The sequence below is a fragment of the Lepisosteus oculatus genome, chromosome 18, assembly GCF_040954835.1.
Source record: "Lepisosteus oculatus isolate fLepOcu1 chromosome 18, fLepOcu1.hap2, whole genome shotgun sequence".
In the NCBI taxonomy this organism is placed as follows: Eukaryota; Metazoa; Chordata; class Actinopteri; order Semionotiformes; family Lepisosteidae; genus Lepisosteus; species Lepisosteus oculatus.
Window position 1 is genome coordinate 21,099,409 of NC_090713.1, and position 16,532 is coordinate 21,115,940.

General features: G+C 57.0%; 1 protein-coding gene across 5 annotated transcripts in view; it reads left to right on the top strand.

Moving 5' to 3' along the window:
• top6bl (TOP6B like initiator of meiotic double strand breaks) overlaps positions 1 to 16,532 on the top strand; it is a 17,084-nt gene continuing 552 nt past the window's right edge. For 2 of the 5 annotated variants that reach the window (XR_011182383.1, XM_069180225.1), the window contains exons 1-12: positions 1 to 3,048; positions 5,426 to 5,602; positions 6,278 to 6,331; positions 6,563 to 6,672; positions 7,465 to 7,548; positions 8,512 to 8,580; positions 11,547 to 11,675; positions 12,183 to 12,304; positions 13,267 to 13,377; positions 13,708 to 13,806; positions 14,677 to 14,803; positions 15,360 to 15,532. Coding sequence is in view for 4 of the 5 variants with exons in the window: in XM_069180225.1 (XP_069036326.1) it covers positions 2,846 to 3,048; positions 5,426 to 5,602; positions 6,278 to 6,331; positions 6,563 to 6,672; positions 7,465 to 7,548; positions 8,512 to 8,580; positions 11,547 to 11,675; positions 12,183 to 12,304; positions 13,267 to 13,377; positions 13,708 to 13,806; positions 14,677 to 14,803; positions 15,360 to 15,532 (1,458 nt within the window). In the remaining variant the exon portion in view is untranslated. Of the gene's footprint in view, positions 3,049 to 5,425; positions 5,603 to 6,277; positions 6,332 to 6,562; positions 6,673 to 7,464; positions 7,549 to 8,511; positions 8,581 to 11,546; positions 11,676 to 12,182; positions 12,305 to 13,266; positions 13,378 to 13,707; positions 13,807 to 14,676; positions 14,804 to 15,359; positions 15,533 to 16,305; position 16,532 lie in introns of those variants that run through there. The other 3 variants (XM_069180224.1, XM_069180226.1, XM_069180227.1) reach the window with 3 other exon arrangements.

Genomic DNA, 16,532 nt, shown 5'->3' on the forward strand with positions numbered 1-16,532 from the left:
GCTCTCTTTTAGGACTGTAGGCTTGTGTCAGATGCTTCTTTTATTTTTGAAAGGTGAGATTTCTTTCTGGGGGGGTTGGGGGTTGGTTTGACACTGTTTTATGTGCCGCTTTAATTTAAATTAATTTACCAAACTTGCTAATTAACTACTTTCTCAGCCTTTTTTGGGGTGGAGGGGGGTGTTTCCTTGCAGTTTTTTTTTCCCCAGACCCCCCCCCCCTCCCCAACGCCAGTGTCCCGCTGTCAAACACTAAATAAACAAGGGAAATGTCTGGAGGGGCGGTGATGGTGGGGTCAGGGGTCAGGGAGGTCAAAGGTGGTCTGGGCGTGTGTAGGAACAGGGGAGGGGGGGGGTAGTGAGCGTAGTTTCCCTGCTGCGAGAGCACCTGCAGTCCGGGTTCCGCGGGCTTCTTCCCTCCTCTGTCTCCTTTTCCCATCCGCTAGCGGAGCTGCGATCCGAGATCGGACCTCGGGGGCGTTTTGGGGCCGGGGCGCGATGAGGGATCCTTGGATGGGCTTTTGTCAGGAATAAAACCCGATTCTGGGTTGTTTTTTCCCAACCCCCTGCATTTAAAGCCCCCGTAATGGATCCATCTCATGACGTGGCCTGCTGAGCCCTCGTGTGTGCTGTCCGCCATGCACCCTGCTTTGTAGAAGCGAGGTCTCGGGGGGTCTTGGGCCCCGATTTGAAATCTGCCCTGAAATTAATCGCCTGCAGTGGTGTGGTGCCTTCCTTTCCCAAGCGCCCCCCCCCGTTTAGAGCGGGCGGCGACGCCGCGCTCATCCAGCAGCGCCGTTTTAAAAAAGGCCGGCCGCATCGCCGCGACCTCGCTGCCGTTGTATTTAGAATGAAAAAACCCGCAAGGGTGCAGGAAAAGCCCGTCGAGCTTCTGCCTTTTGGGTTCAGCTCCAGCCTGAGCCCTGTTCCCCTGCGCTCTCCTGTCGCGCGGTCTCTGTCCTCCGTTTTGGAGGTGTTAAAACTGGGGCTGGGGGGAGGGGGGGGGGAAGACATACTGTGACGCACAATACTGTGAAGCCCAGTGGGGGGGGGGGGGGTGGAGTGTTGGTCCGCAGGGGAGAGGGGGTGGGCTGGTCCAGCTCCGATTACGATCCCCCTCCCCTCCCCTCCTTGGGTGCTTGAATTCCTCTGGCGCCAGTTCCGCTGCCCCGAAGGGCATACAGGACATGCGCCGGGGGGGCACAGGAGAGACTTGGCAGGAGAAGAATTGGAGCAGCCCATAGCTTTGGCCTCGTCCTCTCCCCTGGCGGCCCTGTGCAGCAGGCAGGCCGTCCTCCGATCCCTCCGCTACAGCAGGAGCAGTGCTTCGCCAATGCCCCCCCCTGAGTTGAGTCGAACCACTCCGCGCGGGTCTCCAGCGTGGCCCTCTCCTGGCACTACGTCACGGCAGGCGGTGGCACCAGGAGCCTCTCGGGCCTCCGCCCAGAACCAACACGAGCCTTCTTCCCTCGCCCCCCCAGGTCTCGGCGCTGTCCGAGAGTCTGGGCGCCGCTCGCAGGGTGTTCGACGCCGTTCGCCAACTGCGTGCTTTTCCCAGCTCCAGGTCCTCCGCGCCATCGCCCGTCCTCCCTGCCGGCGTTGGCTGCTCCCGCCCACCGCTGTGAGGGGCCCTCCGTGCCCCACGCTGGGCAGCTTGGGCTGTCTTGGTTTGAGCTCGAGACTCTCGCCCGGGAAACGCCAGTAGAGGGTGATGCCGGAGGGGGGCGTGTCCTTGGTATCGCAGAGGAGAGAGGAAGGGAATGGTGGGACGTGGGAAAGCAGGGATGCCTTCGTCTTGGGCTGAGGTCGGGCCGGGCTTGCTCCTGCTCTGACTGTGAACCCCGGTCCAGCACAAGCGGGAGCCCCACTGCGCTGTTGCTTCAGTGCTACCGTTCTGCTGGGCTTCGATAAAGCTCACACCCGCCCTGCCTCCTGCCCAGATCGGGCCTTCATTTTTTTGTGATAACTCAATGCAGATTAGTACTACTCTTACTATTATTATTATTATTATTATTATTATTAAGATGGTTATTACTCCTGCTGTCACCTCCACGAACTGCAGAATCATTCCCTGCTGTTCATGTTCAGGTATCTCACTGTAATGACACCCTGTTGCCACCAGATGGCAGTGCTGTGCAGTGTGGCGCATCTCATTCCAGGACCGACGATGTTTGTTGACGTGTGTATCTATATTAAAACAAAAATAAAAAAAAAGTTATGGTTTAAAAGACAAGAGAGCAAAAGCCCCAAATAAAAGCTATGTTGATGTGGTTTTATTCAATTTAAGCGCATTCCCAGTTGCTCCCGTTTTTATGGGGGTCTGTACTTTACGGATAGGTGTAGATTACTCGAGCTGCATGCGGTCGAAAGGCAAGAGGAAAAGGTGCTGGTTCCGACAGTCGTCCCTAGCCCTCGATTTTGTAGTCTGATCTCAGGCACGGTGCTTCGACCCCCACCGAAACCCTGAACCCTTCTCTTTCCTGTCTCGCTGGCGCTGGGCTCGTCAAGGCGTATCGCCTTGGCAGAAGAGGAAACTCCTGCACTGCACCTGGGAGAGCGGTACTGCAACGCCGACAAGCCCCGAAGAAACTGAACTGAGAGAACCGGATCGATCTATGTACCCCCCCTGCAACGATCCGGCCTTGAGCCCTCAAAGCTGGTGCCGTCAGCCTCCCAGCCAGCAGGGGGCAGTCGCTTTTCTTTTATCTTCGCTTAAAGAGTGTATAGTTTCTGTTCTACGTGCTCGATTGTTTTGTTTTTTTCCCCTCTCTCCAAATGAAATAAATTTGCGGCTACGTGTGGCCAAAACACATCTGAGAAGTAAACAATAAAACAAGAATTAAAATAAATGATTGTGTCGGTCGAAACGGAGGCCCGGGCCTCCGGGCTAAGGTTGCTAGGTAACCGTCGGGGGTCACCTCGAGGCCATATAGCAACCAGGCCCTTCCGAACCGAGAGTTTTCTTTTAAAAGTTTATTATTATAATTTGTTGTTAATTATAGCTGCTGTTGTTGGGAAAGCGTCCACGTCATGCAGGGAGCGATATATCAGGTAAGAATGAGTCTGTTCCCCCCCAAAAGTGGGGGAAAACAATGACCTGTAATAGATTTCGGCGTCATTATTTGACATGAAGCGGGATACGTGGCCTCAGGTTTGCTTGAGAAGTCGGGGGGACGGTTTTAATTAAAATCAATTTCACAGACCGAGGAACCGGGCTGGAGTCGGTTTTCTGAAGTTTATTTCATGTATGTGTACAAAAAAAAAAATACAGACGCGGCATCGCCGTGGGCTTCAACGTCAAGTTGCGCGAAGTGTAGATTTCTCTGTTTATTTTCTATATACAATGAAGAAGGCCGAGCGAGTGCTGACCACTTAACACTTAGGGGTTCGTATAGAGAGGTGTCATTTGTCTGTATTGTAGAGAAATGAAAGAAAATGACAAGAGAGGGGCTGGTTCTGTAGATGACTCCCCCGAATCCAGTTCAGTCTGTATCCGTCGAGCGCACAGGGGCGGTTAAAGGGATTAAAGGGATCGCCCCACACACACAAACACACAACAGCAGCAAGTAAAAATATCGTACAACGTAAGTTAACACAAGCAGCGCGAGAAGAGAAATCAGTCAGGTAGAATTCAATCATGGCTCTGGAGCTGTCCAGGAATCTGGAGGGTTTCTGCTCTTGTAACGCTTGGCAGAGGAGAGAAGAGGGAGAAACCGGAATGATGATGATGATGATGATAATAATAATTGCTTACACTTATATATCGCTTTTCTGGACCCTCCACTCAGAGCGCTTTACAGGTCATGGGGATCCCCTCCACCTCCACCAGTGTGCACCCCCACCTGGGTGAGGCGCCAGTCCGCTCCCCACACCCCAGCTCTCAGTGGGGAGGAGAGCAGAGTGATGGAGCCAGTTCAGAGAGGGGGGTTATCAGGAGGCCATGATGGGTAAAGGCCAGGGGGGAAATTTGGCCAGGACACCGGGGTAACACACCTACTCTTTTCAAGAAACGCCCTGGGATTTTGATCCCTGATGATCGTTGTCCTGAGCACTTGGTGTCCAATGCTCCGGGCTGAGATCGCTGGGAGGAGGAGGAGGAGGAGACGGAGGGGTCTGCGAGAGGGAGGGAGGAAGGAAGACTGACTGAGCCACGTATGTTGTTCTGTGAGCAGAAGCGACAGGCGCTATATGAGCGCCCAGTGCTGTACCCAGGTTTGCCCACCTCAGAGGTCCTGTAGTGCAGCAGCAGATGATGTCGTCGTGTTTTTGGTTGACGAGCGAGTCCTGGATCTCCTCCTCCTCCGGTCGTGTCTCCCGTCTGGATCGTCACCTCTGCAGGGGAAACCGCACCAGAGGGGCTGTCGGGAAGGGGCAGCACCACGCCGACAGGACCGCTCCGCCACAGCGCGGACGAACGGGGGGGGGGCTTTCAAACACAGGCACTGGTCCTGCCACCACGGAGCCAGTTTCTGTCCCGACAGCGTCGGATCACCTCGCGCCAGAACCCGTTTCTGTTGCGATGGAGCCGGTTTATGTCACGGTGGAGCTGCCAGCGGTCAGCCGGCCTCTTCTCAGTCATTTTCTTCTCATGTGAATTTATTCTGCATTTGATTTAATTCTACTCGGAGATCATTATTGGCCGAGCTGCCACCCATATCCATAATAATAATGTTTCTTTATTAGCCCTATACAATTTCTTGCATTAGGAATTCGTCTTTTTGCATACCCCAGCTTTTCTCCATGGAGACACAGACAGGGAGAGAAGCTGGGGTCAGAGCGCAGGGTCAGCCATTGTACGGCGCCCCTGGAGCAGTTAGGGTTAAGGGCCTGGCTCAGGGGCCCAACAGAGTAGGATTCCTCTGCCGGCCGCGGGATTTGAACCGGCAACCTCCCAGCCACAGGCACAGATCCTCAGCCACAGAGCCACCGCTCCGCCCCGGACCGGCTTATACGTCTTACAGAGCTTCCGTGTGAAAATGCAAAGGTCACAACAGACAGGCTGCCGAACTTAACGAGAGCGCTTGAAACGGTGGTAAGGCGGAGCTCTTTTGGAGCGATTTTCCGTGAATGATCTATCCACCCGTTTTCTGACTGCTTCTTCCACTTGAGGGTGGCAGGGGAGCGTCCCTCCACGGACACCGGTCCACATGGGCACAGATCCACACAGGCTCACAGCAGGGCCCCCTGGAGGAAACTACATGAACAGGGGCGGGGGGGAACATGCAAACTCCACCCAGACAGCACCCCGGGTCCAGAATTGAACCCAGGGCGCCAGCGCTGCGAGGCAGCAGTGCTGACCCCTGCCCCACTGCCCTGTGCCCGTCAACGATCGCCACTTCGTTTTTCAGGCCTGCGCCTACCCTCAGTTCAGGGGCTCGCGCGGTAGAGGGAAACGGGGTGGTGAGGCGGTCTCTCTCTCTGCCCGCAGGCCGTCAGTCTGCTGCTGGTGCAGATCCAGCGATGCCGGCCCGGGGCCCGAGACGGGGCGCTGTTTGTCCTGGTGTCGGGGGGGAGTGCGCCGGGCTCCCCTGACCGCCTCGGCTGCAGAGTGTCAAGTAAGGGGCCATGTGACTACGGACGAGTCCCGATCAAGAGCAACCGAGAGGTTTGGGCTTTCAGAACAGGGGTGTCCAGTCCTGGTCTAGGAGGGGGTCTGTGTGTCTGCAGCAGGGGTGTCCAGTCCTGGTCCAGGAGGTGTCAGTGTGTCTGCAGCAGGGGTGTCCAGTCCTGGTCCTGGAGGGGGTCAGTGTGACTGCAGCAGGGGTGTCCAGTCCTGGTCTAGGAAGGGGTCTGTGTGTCTGCAGCAGGGGTGTCCAGTCCTGGTCCAGGAGGGGTCAGTGTGTCTGCAGCAGGGCTGTCCAGTCCTGGTCCAGGAGGGGGTCAGTGTGACTGCAGCAGAGGTGGACAGGCCTGGTCCTGGAGGGGTCAGTGTGTCTGCAGCAGGGGTGGACAGGCCTGGTCCTGGAGGGGGTCAGTGTGTCTGCAGCAGGGGTGTCCGGTCCTGGTCCTGGAGGGGGTCAGTGTGTCTGCAGCAGGGGTGTCCAGTCCTGGTCCAGGAGGGGTCAGTGTGTCTGCAGCAGGGGTGTCCGGTCCTGGTCCTGGAGGGGGTCAGTGTGACTGCAGCAGGGGTGGACAGGCACCGTAGGTCTTGATCCCATGTAGAAAAGTGAGGAGGATGAAGGAAAGGCACAGTTATGCTGTCTGTGCAGCTTCCTCGTGTGTGTGTGTGTGTAAGAGAGAGAGCGCAGACCGAAACGTTGTTTTCTCTCATCAACTGCAGTGGTGGCTGCAGGCTCGTGGTGTGTGGGGGTCCCCATGGAAGAGGTAGAGAAAGGTAAGGGGGCGTTTTTTTTTTTAATCCCCTTCCCCGTGAATCAGCTCGGCCCTGGCCCCTCGGCCGAAGAGCCCCAGCGGGCAGTTTTTAAAAGAGCTCAGTCTCTCGGCTGGCCCCCGCTGGCCAGAGGGGCTGGGTATCCCCGCTCGGGGGCCCCCCGGGCGCGCGCGCGTGTTCCTCCCGCCGTCGTTTTCAAGGGGGCCCCGCCCGGTTGTCGTTTCTGACCCGCAGAGGCGGCGAAGAGGCTGGCGCCCCTCGCGCGGACTTCCCCGGCCGACCCGGAGGAGCTCGGCGGCCTCCCCGACGACTCCCGATCGCCGCGGCTCCACCTGGCGTTCCAGGTCAGCTTGGGGGCGGGTTGGTGAAGGGGGGGACCCCTTTCCCCCTGGAGTCGTGGAGCGAAACGATTTGTTCCCTGCCGTGACAGGCCGGAAGCGCGGGGAGGGGGGAAGCGTTGAAGGAATCTGGGTTTCCTTGGCCTTACGGGCAGCAGAAACACACACGGAGGGAGGGCTGTGGCCTGGAGCCCCGTCCTGCTGTGTGCCGCCCTGGCGCCCCTAGGCCAACCCGGACCCCCACTCACCGGGGGGGGGGTCCACGAGCCCACGGGCTCCTGTTCCTCCTGACAGGTCCCAGCAGCCCGGCCTGCTGGAAAACAAGCCGGGCTCCCCAAGCAGGTCCCCATCCAGGATTAACGTCCAGGAACATCTTAACAACTCACCCCCAAAAATTAGAAGTATGCTGGATATTTGATTTTATTTTGTCAAAACAGTTCTGCAGAACTGCTCTTTTTAACCCCATTTGTCTGCAGATGTAGTCATTTATATATCGCTTTAAAACTTAAAGCCACTGGGAGATAGAAATGACCTGAAACGCCACGCTTTTCATGCCAATATTTACATCTTTTTTTCACATTTCTGGCTTGAAATGGCCCATAGTTTTTGCCAGTCCAGCACAATTTGGCATCGTAAGAGGAAAACAGTTGAATTCTTGAGCCCCCTAAGATCTCCTAAGCATTAGCACTACAGTTTTAGAGTTTTAAAGGCGGGGGGGACAGTGTGTGTGTGTGTGTGTGTTCCGTCTGCCTGGTTGTCTGACAGGTCTGCTGACTGGTCTGTGCTGTCCCCCCTCAGGTGAGCGACAGAGGTCAGGCCGTGTGGGGGGCCTGCCTGGGACTGGAGAGGCTCCTGCTGCGCCTCAGCCTGGTGCTGCCACAGGTACGACCCCCCCCCTCCCCCCTCCCCCATCTCCCAACTCTCACGCACCTGGGCGAGGATGAGTATTCCTTGTGCTGTCCTTTTGGAATTAGGCAAAATGGGGATTCATCAGTACAGTGTATTGGGAATACCCCTCCATCTGTTTTCTAACTGCTTCATCCAATTCAGGGTCAGGGTGGGGGGGGGGGAGGGAGCTATCCCAGAATGCAACGGGAGTGAGGCAGGGTACGCCCTGGACAGGACGCCAGTCCCACCAGACTGTTGGAGGGAACCAGAGGTCCCAGGGGAAACCCACACAGACACAGGGAGAACATACAGACTCCACACAGACAGTCCAGATTCAAACCCAGGGCCCCTTATGATGTTCTCCCCCTGTTTGTGTGGGTCTCCTCCCACAGTCCAGAGACAGGCTGGTGGGTACGTTGGCTTCTGGGAAAACTGGCCCTGGCGTGTCCGTGTGTCCGTGTGTGCAAGTTTCACGAGCTGTGTGTGTTGGAAGCAGGCTTCGCTGACTTCAAGTGTGTCTTCCCGTAGGTGAAAATTCATTACGAGTGGAAGGTGGATGGGACAGAGATTTCGCAGGTCTATGGGTGAGCTGACCATCACCCCCTGACAGTCTGTTCCCCTGGGGGGGGGATACATGCCCCTGAAGCACTGAGCTTTTCAGACCGAAATACACACCCCTGATGAGTCTCACACACCGCGGTGCGCGTGTGTCGATCTTACGGAGAGATCAAGGGTGCCAGATGCAATTAATTCTGTTCCCTCTGTTCCCAAACTTTTGTACTGGTAAATCCAATATCCTTGGAAATTCTTTTCACTTTTTTATTTTAATCAAAGGCACCTAAAGTTTTCTTGAAGAAGCGGTCATGGGCTTCCTGTACTGCTGTGCTTTCGCTGCAGTTTGACTGTGCTGTGCCACCCCAGCACATTCGCGCTGAGCCCCCTGCCTTTTTCTCACAGGGGCAAGCAGAAGAGAAGAGCTCTCCTGCAGGGCAGAAGTCTGCTTGCAGAGAGCGCCCCCTACCTGCAGTAAGTGGGAATACCGCGGGACCTCATCATAAGAAATAACTGCTGTCCCGTTCCTTCCAGTGAGCCGGGAGTGTCCATTGTTGCATAGTTGATTAAATTATTTATTGCTTCATTATGATTCTTATGATGATGGTATGATACTTCATTCTGATACTTTTAGCTACACTGTCAGGTATTTTATAATTAACCGTACCTCTAATAAAGAGAATGTTCAGCGTTATCGCCTGCATAAGATGTGAGGGAATTCATGTATCTTTTTTCCAACTTTGGGAGGAAACAGTCCAGGACAAATCTTGCCAGCAGCTATATCACCCTGCAGCTCACCACTGGCAGCCCCACTGGAGCTCAGCAGGAGAGCTGCTGGAAGAGGTGTTAGTGGGACCAGCAGGGGGCGCTCACCCTGCAGTCCGTGTGGGTCCTGATGCCCCAGTATAGTGACAGGGGACACTAGACTGTAAAAAGGCGCCGTCCTTCAGATGAGACGTCAAACCGAGGTCCTGACTCTCTGTGGTCATTAAAAATCCCAGGGCGTTTCTCGAGAAGAGTAGGGGTGTTACCCCGGTGTCCTGGCCAAATTCCCCCCTGGCCTTTACCCATCATGGCCTCCTAATAACCCCCCTCTCTGAACTGGCTCCATCACTCTGCTCTGCTCCCCACTGAGAGCTGGGGTGGGGGGAGCGGACTGGCGCCTCATCCAGGTGGGGGTACACACTGCTGGGGGTGGAGGGGACCCCCAGGACCCTAAAGCTCTTGGAGTGGAGGGTCCAGAAAAGCGCTATATAAGTGTAAGCAATTATTATTATCATCATCATCATCATCCCGGTTTCTCCCTCTTCTCTCTGCTCTGTGACTCCTTGCTTCTCAGCACTGGTGTGAAACTGGTTTGAAACGGTGTGATGGCAAAGCAAGCTGCCCCTCCGACGTGTTTACCTTTCTCCTGTGTCCTGTGCCCTAGGTGTCCCCTGCCCGTGCCCGGCCCCTGGGGGGCGCCGTGTGGTCAGATCCACCCCGTGGCGGGCAGGGCAGTCTCTCTCCTCCTGCCCCCGGAGGTGGCCGAGCTGGGGCAGTGCGGGGAGGTGGCCCTGCACCCCGTGGCGGCCCTGTGTCCGTGCCTCCAGCAGTACCCTAACAGGCCTGCCAGGATTGCGGCTGTCCACATATCCTTTCAGGAGCGTCCGCTCTGTCGGCCTGGGTTCAATTCCAGACCTGGGGTGCTGTCTGTGTGGAGTTTGCATGTTCCCCCCCTCCCCGGTTTCCTCCAGGTGCTCCGGTTCCTCCCACAGCCCAAAAACAGGCTGGTGGATTCATCGGAATCCGGGAAACTGGCCCTGGTGTGAGTGAGTGTGTCTGTGTCTGCGTGTGTGGACGGCGACGGACTGGCGTCCCCACCCAGGGTGTACCCTGCCTTGCGCCCATTGCTTGCTGGGATAGGCTCCAGCTCCCCTGTGACCCTGAACTGGACAAAGCTGGTTAGAAGATGGCAAGGATGATCTCTAAATAAATCTCTAAACGCACCACTGGTTCATCGATTGTTGAAATAGAAATGGATGACTTAGTGGTTACCAGCAGGGGAACGTGCTGCGGTGGGGTGCCCCAGGAGCAGGGAGGCCCTGGATGAGCCACACGCAACCCCCCCCATATCTGTTTTCAATCACGTGACTGTCAGCTCTCTGGCCAGCAACGCGGGCCAGGCAGGCACGTGCGAAGGAAAAATGCGAAGCCAGCCCCCCAGGGGCGGGAGAAGAGGTCGTCGCAGACATCGCCAGCGGCCCCGACGCATTCCTTGACCGCGCGCACCTGTTCGCTCACGGCCCCCACGGCCTGCCCCTGCTGGCCAGCGGGCGGGAACGCCCCCTGGATTTCTTCCGAGGCCTGGCGCGGGCCGTGCGCTGGGAGACGTACGGCCTGGAGGGGGTGCAGTGCGAGGACGGGCAGCTGCCAGCAGGTACCGCCCCTCGGTGACCACCGCCTCGAGCGGGCTCTTTTTTTTTATTTCACTCCTTCCTGGCCCCCCGACTCGTCCCGAGTTTCCTCCTGCCAGCTCTTGCCAGCGGCAGCGTGGTTTGGGTTTTCTCGCTGCCGGGCAAGAGCCGACCCTCCAGTCGCTGCTGGACTCGACCCCTACGGCTGTAGTAATAATAATAATAATAATAATAATAATAATTGCTTACACTTATATAGCGCTTTTCTGGACACTCCACTCAAAGCGCTTTACAGGTCATGGGGATCCCCTCCACCCCCCAGCAGTGTGCAGCCCCACCTGGATGATGCGACGGCAGCCATAGTGCGCCAGTCCGCTCCCCACACCCCAGCTCTCAGTGGGGAGGAGAGCAGAGTGATGGAGCCAGTTCAGAGAGGGGGGTTATTAGGAGGCCATGATTGGTAAGGACCAATGGGAAATTGGGCCAGGACACTGGGGTAACACCCCTACTCTTCTCGAGAAACGCCCCGGGATTTTTAATGACCACAGAGAGTCAGGACCTCGGATTTACGTCTCATCCGAAGGACTGTTTACAGTCTAGTGTCCCCCGTCACTATACTGGGGCATCAGGACCCACACAGACCGCAGGGTGAGCGCCCCCTGCTGGCCCCACTCACACCTCTTCCAGCAGCAGCCTCAGCTCTCCCAGGAGTCTCCCCTCCAGGTACTGACCAGGCTCACACCTTCTTAGCTTCAGTGGGTTTCCAGTTGTGAGTTGCAGGGTGATATGGCTGCTGGCTGTAAGGGTGGGCGCGTCAAGAGCTGCATGTCTGCACTTCTCAGTCTCTCCCGGGCGGCGCTGGAGCAGCAGCTGTGAAGCTCGGGGACCCTCGATCAACCAAACTCCCCTGTGGCCTGGAAGTCCAGGGACGGGTTCGCGGAGCTTGAGAGAGGGGGGGGGTCGTCGGTGTGTCTCGGCGGGGCGCAGAGGTCGGCCCGCAGCAGGTCTGCTGAAGGTGTGACCCCCGTGTTACCCCCCCCACAGGTTCGCCGTTGCCCGATGCCGTCTTCACCGTCGCCAGTTGCGGGAGCCCGGCTGCGCGACAGACCCTCCTCCTCTTCCTCTTCGTCGAGCACGCTGACCCCTTCCAGTCCGAGCTGGGCGACTTCGTGGGTGAGTGACCGGGCCGCTGGCCGGGGTTCAGTGCGGAGCTCCTTTCGAGTAGAGCTAAACGGTCGCCCGTTATATCGGCGTCCAAGATCAGGTTTCGCAGCGTAAATCAACATTTGTCTCCCTCACGAATCCAGGGAGGTTTGTAGCCGTTAATCCAGTACGCCCACATCTGAATTTAGACGAACACAGCCTCTTGGGGGCAGGCTTGTATCCCATCTTCATCCTCTTCCCTCGCCCTGACCGGTCAGAGCAGGACCAGCTTCTCAGTCCCACCCCAAACGTCAAAACCTGGGGTGGAGGCGGTCCTGATGAGAGAGTGGGCCGGGATTCCTGCTGCAGATATTTCACCGCCTTGTGAACTGCGCGCCCTGTCCTGCCACCCCGGCCTGTGGGCGTGACGGAGGACGCAGTGCTTTACAGCAAGTCGCTTTAATAAAGGACGATAAGTCACACACGTCTCGCCCGTTCTCTCTCTCCCCCACCCCCCACCCCACCCACCTTGCCCAGCCTCTGCGGAGACGGTGCAGCAGAATTTGGACCCCCTCCTCCGGTACAACGAGGAGGCGGTGATGTCGGCCATCCACCTCCTGCTGGACTCTGCCCTGCAGGATTGGCTCAAGGCACAGAAGGCAGGTGCCATGTCCACTGCACGCTGGTAGGGCCTCGCACGTCCACAGGAAGAGGAACGGGCTGAACACCTCCCTTCCTTTACACAAAGGGAGGTGGGAGGGTGACACCAGCCGCCCAGCCACGCTGTCGAATCCGATGGGGTTTCGGTATCAAACAGAACACCCTGCTCATTTGCAGTGTCTCAACTCTGCAGATTGAAATGGTTCCCTAGATTAAACTCTGTCGATTGAAGGAATTGACGTAGTCAGTTTAAAAAAAAAACAAAACACAACTTGTTTTTCGGGTGCAGTTTTTCCAGACAGTTCCTCTTTAGTCATCGCATGTCTGTCACAGTCTCAGGTTCCATTTCTTAAGGGAGAAGAAATGCATTGAATAAAATGTAAGCGTAATCTCAGGTCTCTGCAGAATCACTGCAGGTGCTGCGTTCCAGCATTCAGGTGCTTTGTAGTAAATGGTGTTTTGGTAAATTGGGGGCCTAGCTAGTGATTTATATTGATTATATCTTTAGCTATGTGTAAGTGGCCTGGTGGCAATAGTGGTTAGAATTGGTGCCTCGGAGGTTCAGTACCGGGCCTGGGGTGCTGTCTGCGTGGAGTTTGCATGTTCTCCCTGGGTTTGTGTGGGTTTCCTCCCCCGGGCCAAAGACAGGCTGCTGGGTTAACTGACTTCTGGGAAAACTGGCCCTGGTGCGTGTGTCCCGTGTGTGTCCCGTGTGTGTCCCGTGTGTGTCCCGTGTGTGTCCTGCCTTGTGTCCGTTGCTTGCTGGGATAGACTCTGAATTGGATAAAGCTACTGGAATACAGATGGACAGATGGGTAAGCCATAAGTGCACTCATTAGACCCGTTGTAATAAAGCTCAGTTTCAGAGCTGTCGAACCCCAGACACACACCCCCCCCCCCCCAGGGTGCAGGGTGAAGGGGTGTGAGCGGGGGTCGATGTGGTCTCACTCCCCTCTTCCAGGCCCAGGCGAGGCTGCGCTCGGCCCTGCCGGTCATCCTGAGCTCGGTCGCCAGCGTGGTGTCCAGCAGCGCCTGCCTGGACTTCAGGACGTCCTGCTTCCGCAGCATGAAGGTAGCCAGGGTGTCCAGGGGGACCTGCGGTGTTCTCCAGAGCGAACGGCCGCGGCTGTCAGTAAGGTCCTGAATAGCAGTTCACTCCGACCCTCACGCAAGACGTGAAATGCGCCCCACCCAGAGATCTACAGGGCCACCTAAAGAGACTCCCCGATTCTGCTCTGTGGGCGGCCACAGACGGGGTGCAGCCATGCCCCCGAGGTTGGAATCGAACCCGTACCCCCTCCCCGCGTGGCTGCTCGAGTCCTGTTCATGCCCTCCATCCCACAATTCATCACTGGTGCTTTATTCCCATATATTTACATATATTTATGTCCTTGGGCCGCAGGTCCGGGACACACAGGAGCTGGTGGCCTCTGTCCGGCAGTCCCTGGTGAGGGTGACCGAGGCCCGCTTCCTGCCCAGCCACAGGAGTGACCACAGGAGGGTGAGTCACCATGGTTTCGGTTGTCACGGCGGCTAGCCGGGGGAGCAGGATCGAGGTCCGCATCGGGCTTCGGGCCGGTTTGTCCCATACAGCTGCGAGCTCGGGGCCGGGTTCGGGTTTGTTTTCCAGTAAGTGAAAATGAATCCTTATTATTTTATGTTTTTAAATCTGTTTCTTTTTGAAGGAATTCGTAACTCATTTTGTGTGTGTGTGTGTGTGTGTGTGAGAGTGTGTGACAGAGCCTGCCTGGCTAACTGTTCGCAACAAATTAAATAAAATGAAAACTCACAAAGGGGGAACTGCTCAAAATGCCAAACGAGTCGCTTATAACGCCCGTTTTTTTTTTTTTAGCAGGCCTCATAGGGTGATCAGTTCCCCGCTTTGAAAAAGCATCACTGATTTGTAAAATGCCGGTTTTCCTCGGCGCACGGCCATCGTCTGTCTCCCAACGCGAGCACGCGGCAGCCGCGCAAAGCTCTTGTAAAACCGCGGACGTGAGAGTCCTGTCTCCACGCGCGCACGTGCGTCTCCTCGCCCTGAGAGGAAAAACAGAGGGGACAGCTTTCGGGTTCGGGTTTCAAATTTGGCACGCACCATCCGGGCTCGGTCAAGTGGGGTCTCAAGGTCTCGGAGGGGGGCCGGGTTCGGGCTTCAGTTTCAAGCCCGCGCAGACCTCTGGAGCAGATTCAGCCTGTTTCGAGCTTCTCTTCCTGTGTTTATACCACATAGCCCCACACATGCAGGACGGCGGCGCTATCACGGGCTCGCGGCCTTGCGTGAACCGGGGGAAAATCAAGAGGCAGTTACAGCGAGCCGTCTGGCCCGTTAAGCCCTCTTCTGCCCCCCAGCTGTGCTGTTGTCTCCCACCAGCTGCCCCCAGATGTCGCCGCCGACGCCGCGGCTCCGATCCGGGGCCACCGGGAGGAGAGAGGGGACGAGGATGAGGCTGAAGAAGAGGACATGGACGCGGTTCTGCGGAGCCGGAGTCCAGAGGAAGGTTGAGTAACCAGATTAAATCCCAGGGCCGGGAGATGAGCACAGACGGACGCACACTCACGCCAGGGCCAGTTTTCCCAGAAGCCCATGAACCCACCAGCCTGTCTTTGGACTGTGGGAGGAAACCTAGCAAACACAGGAAGTCAAAACACCAAGGTCATGCGAAGCCCCAGAAGGCTCCAGCGTTTGCTGCTGTGAGAGATCTGCTCAGCGAGCTGCATGTCGCAAGAACATGAGACCGGACACAAACAAAGCTGTTCAGCCAGTCCGGCTCGCTTGCTGTGTTTTGAAATTAAATTCCAAACCCAGTGCCCCAGTACAGGGACCACAGGGGGATTCCGTGCTGTTGGGAGCTGCTGTTGTCCGGGTGAACCGTCAAACCCGATGGTCCACGTTCATTTGGGGTATTTCGGTGGAGCTAACTTCCATCTCGTCCTCAATCGACCCGCAGAAGTAACCTTTCACACCCCCGCCCGATCCGCAGTACACGGCTGGGTGGGGGGGTGGGGGGTGCTCCGAGATGCTCTTCCAAACCGCCTCCCTCTTCTCGTGCGCAGAGGTGCCTCCCGGCGAGCTGGACGGCGCGGGACGGCACTGGGGGACAGAGGCCCGGAAGCCCAGACGCCCGGGGGCCAGGAGGAGGGCCAGCCCCCCCTGCACAGCCCCGGACCAGAGCCGGCCCAGCCCTTCCAAAAGGAGGCCCTGCCCCGTCGCCCCGGCGCTCCAGGAGGTGAGGGGTGGGAGGGGGTAGCTGGGAAGCAGGTGGATCAGCTCTCGGGGAACAGGGGAACCCCCCTTTCCCCTTCACATGGGTGTCCCGAGCCGTGTCGGGGGGTGGCCACCCCTGCTGGGGCAACGCAGCCAGAGTCAAGCTGCGAGGGGGAGAGTGGGCCCCTCTATCTGACCTCACTGCAGCCCACAGCCGGCCCCCAGCAAGTCTGGGGTACACTGGTGAACCAACAACCCCCCCAAACCAGTACCGCGGCACCTGGGAATCCAGTCCTTTTCCAGCCCGAAGCCTCATTGTTGCAAGTCTCTCCGATCTCACTTGAATGTGTATTCTCATTTATATTTCTGTGATTCGGCTGGCATGGGGGCGCAGTGCTGGGGGCCCTGGGTTCCAGGCCAGACCTGGGGTGCTGTCTGTGTGGAGTTTGCACGTTCTCTCCACATTGTTGTGGGGTTTCCTCCCACACAGTCCAAAGACAGGCTGGTGGGTTAATGGGCTCCTGGGAAAACTGGCCCTGGTGTGAGTGTGTGCGTGTGTGTCCTGTGATGGACTAGCGTCCTGTCCAGGGTGTACCCTGCCTTTTGCCTGTAGCTTGCTGGGATAGACTCCGGCTCCCCTGCTACCATGAATTGGGAATTTGAATAACAGTTATTCAACATAACTTTCTGGTTCTGTTCTAAGGGATTTAAAATTGTATTTGTATTCCCTTTTTACGTTTCTTGCGATTGTGCACATTTTATGGCACGTTGTAATTTTTTTAAACTGCCGTTAAGAAATCAGTATTCCTACACCTGTGGAAAGCTGCCCCGAGCTCAGAAGAGGCCTCCTGCTGTCCGTCTTCAGTTTGCCCGTGCTCTGCAACGTGTGTCAGGTACAGCTTCACGACTAGAACGAGTGTCGTGGCCCGGGCTCAGCAGCCCTGAGTGGAAGAAGACAGGAAGCCTGCAGGCGGAGTACTTGTGTCCTGTGGCGTCCGAGCTGATTGCCCGGTGTCCCGATT